Here is a 9,230-nt window from a genome sequence, read left to right as displayed (position 1 = left end):
AGTCCCTAATCATGCAGATTTATGCTACAGGCTCTGTGTAGAGTTGTACAGTAAGAAAGTTATTTCCCTTAACCAGGAAATTAACGTTCTTAGAATTGACAGACAGTTGACCCTGAGAGGTCAAGTAAATATCCACAGCGGATCTAAATATTTATAATTAATTATAACTAGTTATGATTAATTATTCATATTTCCCCATGAGCTGATTTGCTACAGCGTTTTATCCTCTTATATCCCTTATCTTTTTGCCACCTTAATAACTTAAAGGTGGGGTATGTATTTTTTCAAAAACGCTTTAGAAAACTGAGTCGGGCCGAGTACCAAAACAAACTTGTAGCCAATCAGCAGTAAGGGGCGTGTCTACTCATGATGGGGAGGAGAGAGCGCTCAGTGCACAGGACGGACATTAGCCGAGCCGAGCGACGACAGAAAGATAGAGATGGCGGATAAAAAACAAAAGAGGAAAACGTCTGCGGAACAAAAGAAGGCTTACGATAAGGCAAGAAGTAGGACCCGTGTAAATATCGGATCAGCTTTCCAGCACTGTGGAGAACTCAAGGAGCGGGAAGTCCTGCGATCGGATGCAAAGGTTGCTTTGTTTCTTCTCGATAGGGGAATAACATTGGTTTTGCTTTCACTTATTGATGACATCATACCCTCGGCCGGCTGGCACAGCAGATTCCGCCATAATCGTTGCCTGGATTACGTACGTATGTGTGGGGCGGAGCTATCAAAATAGGGGCGAAACCCTTTTGGGGTAAGGGCGTGTTTGTTTTGGTGATTTGAAATATCAACATTGGCTACCAGAAATCACTTACCCCACCTTTAAAGTGGAAACAGACGAATATAAAAAGCATCTTGCATTCATCAGTGATTGATGACCACACCCTTTGAGCTTAGTTTTTGTCTTAATTTGCTTAAGTAAACCTTAATAAAACACATTGATGTGTTTGCAAAACACATTTTCAAAAAACAAAACGTTTTGAGACGTAAACAAAAGTATAAACTATTTTTCATGAGCAAAAGGTTTTGAGGCTCAAACAAAAGTGTCAAAAAGAAACTAAATTTTGAGATCAAAACAAACAAACAAAGTTTTGAGAGGAAAAGCTTGAGGCTTAAACAGTCAAACAAAGATTCAAACAAAAAAAAGAGTTAAAAACAAACTAAGTACTGAGGACATAACATTTTGAGACTCAAAAGAAAAGTTCAGCTAATGGCGGTTTTGTTTGCATTTTGGGGGGGATGCACAATAATAACAAAAAAATAACTCAAACATGAACCCATAACCAAGGTTTTAGTGAGAACAATCGACCTCAATTTCCTCATCTCAACAGAATCATATCCAAGAAAAAATATGTTTTTTCCAATCTTTAAATCAATCTTTAGGTTGGTCTTCAACGCATTTGCATTCTAGTTCCGCTAAATATGTTTCCAGTGAGAAATGGGTAAAGAGGGCATGATGATCAAGCCCCCGTGTTTCCAGAGCAACAGATGGATAAACCAGGATGCCAAGAGGAAGAAGTTGATGATGGAGAACTGTGGCCCCGAGAGATGGGGTTGCAGGGTTCACTGCCTGGCTGGAAAAAGATATAAGCCCCCCCCAATCAGTGCTGGTCATGTGACACCAACAAATCAACAGGCCTCAGACTGACTGTAAATAAACAGAAGAGAAAAAGAACAACAGAGCAATTTAAGCATACCAATGGATTGTATAAAAAAAAGAATCAAGAATCAAAAGGCATGAGAACCAAAGATTATTAGGCTATATACAAAAACATTTTTTAAGATAATGTAGTAGATAATCTAAAACCACCTTCTGAATGATCGAATGCATCTCAAATGTGTTTTACAGGCCATTTATACTTGGTCACATGCACTTTTAGTTCTCAGACCAGGAAAAGAGTAATTGTAAATACTCAAATAGGTTTTGGTTTAATTATTTAAGCCAGCTCTGTTTAATTTTTGTTTGTGGGTAAGCTGCTGCTATTTTTGTTCTAATGAGTCAAAGAGTAGGAATCATACATTGTCAAGTAACTCTGAAAACTGTACCACATCATCTTCAAAAAAATTTCTAAATAGACCAAGAAATGTCTAAGGGGACTTTTAAAACTCGTATTTACCCCAAAAGCAAAATAAAAGTAATTGCAGTTTGTGGTGGAAACAGACGAATATAAAAAGCATCTTGCATTCATCAGTGATTGATGACCACACCCTTTGAGCTTAGTTTTTGTCTTAATTTGCTTAAGTAAACCTTAATAAAACACATTGATGTGTTTGCAAAACACATTTTCAAAAAACAAAACGTTTTGAGACGTAAACAAAAGTATAAACTATTTTTCATGAGCAAAAGGTTTTGAGGCTCAAACAAAAGTGTCAAAAAGAAACTAAATTTTGAGATCAAAACAAACAAACAAAGTTTTGAGAGGAAAAGCTTGAGGCTTAAACAGTCAAACAAAGATTCAAACAAAAAAAAGAGTTAAAAACAAACTAAGTACTGAGGACATAACATTTTGAGACTCAAAAGAAAAGTTCAGCTAATGGCGGTTTTGTTTGCATTTTGGGGGGGATGCACAATAATAACAAAAAAATAACTCAAACATGAACCCATAACCAAGGTTTTAGTGAGAACAATCGACCTCAATTTCCTCATCTCAACAGAATCATATCCAAGAAAAAATATGTTTTTTCCAATCTTTAAATCAATCTTTAGGTTGGTCTTCAACGCATTTGCATTCTAGTTCCGCTAAATATGTTTCCAGTGAGAAATGGGTAAAGAGGGCATGATGATCAAGCCCCCGTGTTTCCAGAGCAACAGATGGATAAACCAGGATGCCAAGAGGAAGAAGTTGATGATGGAGAACTGTGGCCCCGAGAGATGGGGTTGCAGGGTTCACTGCCTGGCTGGAAAAAGATATAAGCCCCCCCCCAATCAGTGCTGGTCATGTGACACCAACAAATCAACAGGCCTCAGACTGACTGTAAATAAACAGAAGAGAAAAAGAACAACAGAGCAATTTAAGCATACCAATGGATTGTATAAAAAAAAGAATCAAGAATCAAAAGGCATGAGAACCAAAGATTATTAGGCTATATACAAAAACATTTTTTAAGATAATGTAGTAGATAATCTAAAACCACCTTCTGAATGATCGAATGCATCTCAAATGTGTTTTACAGGCCATTTATACTTGGTCACATGCACTTTTAGTTCTCAGACCAGGAAAAGAGTAATTGTAAATACTCAAATAGGTTTTGGTTTAATTATTTAAGCCAGCTCTGTGTTTAATTTTTGTTTGTGGGTAAGCTGCTGCTATTTTTGTTCTAATGAGTCAAAGAGTAGGAATCATACATTGTCAAGTAACTCTGAAAACTGTACCACATCATCTTCAAAAAAATTTCTAAATAGACCAAGAAATGTCTAAGGGGACTTTTAAAACTCGTATTTACCCCAAAAGCAAAATAAAAGTAATTGCAGTTTGTGGTGCAAAATCCCTTTTTGAAGTTTTATTATTAAGCATTCAAAAAAGTACATTGGGTGGTCAATTCCTCCAAACCTACAGGGTATTGCGAAAGAAAAACGCTGCAGAGGTACCACTTAATCCAAAACTAAGACTCCAGAGAACACTTTATGTTGTTGTATGTGTGGATTCACTCTACAAGTACTGATGAACGCTCCTGCTGGTCAGTTGTAGTTCTCATTTGCTTGAGTGACCTATAATCTCAAGGGCATATATAGTAAAAGAGCATAGAAATCTCTTCAGTGAGGCACTTGTTATGGAGGATCGTCATTCTTAGTCTCCAGTTAACAAATAAAAAAAATGAAACCTGAAACCTCCCACTATCAGATATATATCAAGCTGTTATGTAAGCCATTCTAGGGATATCTCAGAAAAGATCTTTTAAGAGACTTCCTCTGTCTCATGTGAACTGCCAGACACTGTTCTTGGCTCATCTGACAGCTAGACACAACTGCGTAGCATGCCAAGTAACTGTCAGTTAGTGCAGCTGGTATTTTACACTAAATACCAACTCAACAGCCATTTTAAAGAACAATTCCTCTCCAAGAACAAACTAACCAACCGTGAGTGAGCAAAACTGATCCGATGTAGCCAACTCTCCCCTGGATTCAAACAAGGCAACTTATCCACCATTGTTTCCAAATTTCTTCTAACCTCTCCGGAATTCCTCCACCAGGAAATGTACTTTACAACAGAGGGCAAAGAGGCCGGGATCTCACGTCACATTCCCTCTACTGGCAATACCTCCAGGCCGGTTCCACCAGGGAGCCATATTGTCTGGAAGCAGGGGTGATTCTAGGATTTTCATTTTAGGGGGGGCTCAGCCGCCAATGAGGGTATAATATATATATATACAAAAAATGTTTGACTAATAGGGTTGGTATGCTAAATTTATATACTAAAAAGTGCAGTATTCCACTATATTGCATAGGTATAACTTATAACTGAATAAGCCAAATACAAGTCTTCATGATCTCACACACACACACACACAACATTTTACTGTTTGCATTTCTAGTACAACCCTCTTTCCTTAGCTCAAGTATGCAAACCTCTTTGCCGCATGCACTGGAAAATGTATTGCATTGAAAGTTAAATTTTCAAATGAAATGGCAACATGAGCGTTTTATAAAGTATGCGTTCATATGTGCTTCATTTTCACTGGAGGAAACAGCTGTGTGGTGTGATGAGGGGTGCACGCAGCGAAAACTTAGGCTACAGTAGATGGCGAACCGATTTATATTTTGTAAACTGTATTTATGACAAAGAACAGAACTGCACAGATGCAGATATTATATCTATCTATCTATCGATCTATCGTTAAACACACACCTTGTCCTCTGTTTCTCGCTCTGCGTGCTGAAAGAAGGGGAGGAGCCATTCGAAGTCTGCTGCCATTTTAATATGAAATTTAAATGGGACTGAGGCGATCACAAATTCGTGTACAGTTTATGGAGCTAATTGCAAAATTTTAGGGGGGCTGAGTAGTCATTAGGGCTATAGCCCCCCCTAAAAATGGCCTAGCGACACCCATGTCTGGAAGAGACCCCCTTCATCTAATTCTCACAAACACAAAATGCCCTCTGTTCAGCATGGCACCGGTCCTCTGGGCCCTCTGGGCCATGAAACACCACCACCCCCCAACAGCCATTGTCCTCTACCGTGGCCTGTTGTTATCATCTATCTTCAATTCTGCACAGGCTTCCTTTAGCCCCCCAAACCCTGCCCATTTTTTTGGTCTAGACATTGAGGAATTCTGGTTGAGGCACATGGGCATTTCTGCGCAAGATGATCGGTTGAAAGCGATCAATCAAAGACCTGCAGTGGCACCCGTGGAGGCTTTGATCCTTGAGAGCATGCGGGTGATATTTCCCAGTGACTTGGATTGATAAAGTTGCCTCCTTGACCTCCTAATCTCACTTGGGGGTACAACGGCATGCTTTCATCATCAAAAGAAGGACTCACAGATGCAGATATTATATCTATCTATCTATCGATCTATCGTTAAACACACACCTTGTCCTCTGTTTCTCGCTCTGCGTGCTGAAAGAAGGGGAGGAGCCATTCGAAGTCTGCCGCCATTTTAATATGAAATTTAAATGGAACTGAGGCGATCACAAATTCGTGTACAGTTTATGGAGCTAATTGCAAAATTTTAGGAGGGCTGAGTAGTCATTAGGGCTATAGCCCCCCCTAAAAATGGCCTAGCGACGCCCATGTCTGGAAGAGACCCCCTTCATCTAATTCTCACAAACACAAAATGCCCTCTGTTCAGCATGGCACCGGTCCTCTGGGCCCTCTGGGCCATGAAACACCACCACCCCCCAACAGCCATTGTCCTCTACCGTGGCCTGTTGTTATCATCTATCTTCAATTCTGCACAGGCTTCCTTTAGCCCCCCAAACCCTGCCCATTTTTTTGGTCTAGACATTGAGGAATTCTGGTTGAGGCACATGGGCATTTCTGCGCAAGATGATCGGTTGAAAGCGATCAATCAAAGACCTGCAGTGGCACCCGTGGAGGCTTTGATCCTTGAGAGCATGCGGGTGATATTTCCCAGTGACTTGGATTGATAAAGTTGCCTCCTTGACCTCCTAATCTCACTTGGGGGTACAACGGCATGCTTTCATCATCAAAAGAAGGACTTTTTTACCTCTGTTAGAATGAAGAAATCATCTTTAGCACTGGCAATAAAACAAACCTAAATGTTTGGCTGGAACGGCAAACCAATTAGGAATAATCTAAGTAAACTGAACACTTTTAGATCGAGGTGTCTGAGGTTGCAAATGAGCTCAAAACAGGGCCAATTAAAACAGGGCAGCGAGTCTCGGAACATTCCATTAGACTCTTTTCCAAAGTCACTGAAAATACTGAATACGATGGGGGTGGGTGTGGGGGGGCCTTCTTTTAGTGCAATGGATGATTGACAGATGAGTGACTACATCCAAACGTGGTCAGAATGATCTGGGCTGGTTTATAAAATAGTCATCACATTCTGGAGGTCTGTCTTCCAAATATGATCTCCACAGGCTAATGATTTATTTAATTGGATCAAAATGGTCTGAACAGATTGATTTCATTTTGTTTGAATCAGTTTGGGAACCACTTGTGACACTGTCTCCAGATGGGAAATGTGAGCTTGTGCATGAAGAGTGGGAAACATGGGTCATCATTACATATAAACAACAACATGGATATCCATGACAAGGATGTATCATCTGGTGGTTCATTTAAACTTGAATCATTTCAGACTTTATAAAACTCAATTTCATGCTCTCTTTGCTCGCTTCAATTTTAATGTAGCTTCAAACTTTAAACATGAATAAGTGGTTAGCCACTAATTTCCTTATGTATATAACTTTTTCCTTATGTACCTGAAAAATTCTGCATTACACAAACAAAAAATAATAATTTCCTTTCCTCCCAGTCTTCAATTCCCCTATCGGACCAAAGGGTTTACGGTTTCCAGTAGAGGAAGAAATTATATTAGTTGGTAGAGTCCCACAGTGTGCCAGTCTGAGGTTTTCACTTTCAGTTCACCTGCTTTGCCTCAGTTCTTGGCTCAGACTCAAAAGCATTTACCTATTCTGCTCACTGAGCCTGAGCAAATCATGGACAGACGCATACCTGCTAGAGACATCCAGTTTGGAGATTATAACCATGCATAATGTTTAGGATAAAATCTTTCAATTTTATTGTAATTTTTCATCTGCAAGTTTCAGGGCTGGATATCTCATTTGAGAAATTGAGACTTTCTACTCAAGTCTTCAAATTCCGAGATGTTTCTCCCGAGAAAAAAAGACCACAATCCAATCTCGTGTTTAAATTTCAGAAAGAGTTCTCAATAATGTCTCAGATTTGCCAAGATACCTGCAATCAAAACTCAGAGAAGTCAGTGCTGTCCACATATGTGTCGATTTTCATTTTAGGAGAAATATCTGAGGAGAAACTGAGATGTAGGCTACAAACAAGCAACTGAGAGTTAGTCTCCTGAGCTATAAAACCTCTGAGCAATCAACTTTTTCTCTGTGAATCCAGACACTGCATGCGTTCTTAGGGTCAACTGGAGAGAAGCGCTCCAATGCAGAAACAAAACAAGAAGCACACATTAAATTGAGACAAATTACTCTGTGCTTTTTCTTCTTAGATAGAGCTACAAACCAAAGCGATCAACGGGATTGACAGGCATGGCACGGTCTGGGTTTTGAGGTTCACCGCAAGACCTCTGATGCTGCTCATTCACTCACACTAAACAGACGCGTCCAGTGCAGCCCATATCTGCAAGCGAGCGACGCGACAACTAGAACGCGCCCATTGAGGATGCGAATTATTTCTAAGCGAAACTTGGACCACTTGTCCAAATGAATGTCTAAAAAGGCACATATTTTTGCAAATTAGAATTCATATGTTTAATGAGGGAATTAATTGTTTCAACAGCGATGAAAGTATTTTCGCGTTGCGCCAAATAGACGTTACCTGGCGGAGTAACCATAGCAACAGTACGCCGTTTGTACGCTTTCTAGTTTCCATATCACAAAACTCACTGACTCTTCTAGACTCTCATGCGCCCAGGAACGCAAAGATGATGTGCGCGCTTACAGCTGCATGTGTTTATTTGATTATAACCGGAGCGTTCTAGTCGGGTGTCTGCATAGGTGGGCAATGCTTGCTTATCAACATTCAAAAAAATATTAAATTATCCGATGAAACGACTACCCAAGTCGCACTTACCGAGAGAAACTCCAGCGTCCCAACATAATCCCGTTCGGTCTTCAAAAGTTCGTTCAAAACACAAACTCGCAAACGGAGCTGTTTCTCTAAATCTTTCCCACTTTCGGCTCTGTGTTCGGCTTTGCTCTCCTCAGTCATATCGATGGTCTTCTTAATAGTCTTCAAAGTTGCAAGAGGAGAAGTTTAAACGAATTGATGCCGGCTGGAGGCTTGAAACATGATGAAAATGCAGCGGACAAATTCACCACAACAAATGAATGCAATTTAAAAACAATCTATGAATCGGCTGCATTCAGAAGCAGCATCAAAGTTCAGCACTGCTCTGCACGCCTGAGAAAAGTGCAGTAATGGCTTTTGGACATCAATCAAAAACTTTGCTCCATGTGACTCCCAAGACCTTCATCCTAAATCCAGCCTCCCTCCAGCATGAAAAGGACAGGAAATAAATGGCTGGGAATTCGTGCCAGCACAGTGGGGAACTGTTGATGGCATTGGGGGTAATTACAATGCAAGCCTTTCCCAGACTCCTATATTAGTTACATTACTTTGAAAAGCTGAATGGCATTAAAGAGAAGAGTTGTGTTAGTTATGTAACAACATGTAATGATATAATGAAATGGGGGAAATTCTCCCACGGATTATTTAATCTTCGGAATTGTTTTTTTTTAATTATTTGAAATACTTATGTGAGAAACTCTTTATAGTTCTAAACACATTAGCTAAAAACATTTTTAAATTATGAGGGGGGGGTTCAGTTCAAAAGTAAAAGAAATGGAGCTTATACATGCCTCAGTGAATCCATCTCCCATTTTCCCTGAAACCATTAAAGCGTTAGAAAGAGCGAAAAAGAAAAAGTTAGAAAGAAAAAAAGACCTTACACAATATGTTCCATTTGGGAAGACTAAAATTTAGCCTACACTGCGAAAATGATTAGAGTGCTGATTATTGTGGTGTGTAGAAGATACTATTTCAGTTTTTCAA

The 9,230-nt window shown here is 39.7% G+C and overlaps 1 protein-coding gene across 1 annotated transcript in view; it reads right to left on the bottom strand.

Moving 5' to 3' along the window:
* LOC107595151 (phosphatidylinositol 3,4,5-trisphosphate-dependent Rac exchanger 2 protein-like) overlaps positions 1-8,575 on the bottom strand; it is a gene marked incomplete at its 3' end in the record, with an annotated part of 43,960 nt that extends 35,385 nt beyond the window's left edge. Inside the window, exon 1 of the mRNA XM_016285489.1 lies at positions 8,250-8,575. Within this exon, the coding sequence (XP_016140975.1) occupies positions 8,250-8,387 (138 nt within the window). The remainder of the gene's footprint in view (positions 1-8,249) is intronic.
* Between the last annotated feature and the right edge of the window lie 655 nt (positions 8,576-9,230).

The sequence above is a fragment of the Sinocyclocheilus grahami genome, unplaced genomic scaffold (genome assembly GCF_001515645.1).
Source record: "Sinocyclocheilus grahami isolate Dianchi unplaced genomic scaffold, SAMN03320097.WGS_v1.1 scaffold197.1, whole genome shotgun sequence".
Lineage (NCBI taxonomy): Eukaryota > Metazoa > Chordata > Actinopteri > Cypriniformes > Cyprinidae > Sinocyclocheilus > Sinocyclocheilus grahami.
The sequence above is the reverse complement of the archived record's forward strand: the minus strand, read 5'-3'. Positions and strand labels throughout refer to the sequence as shown.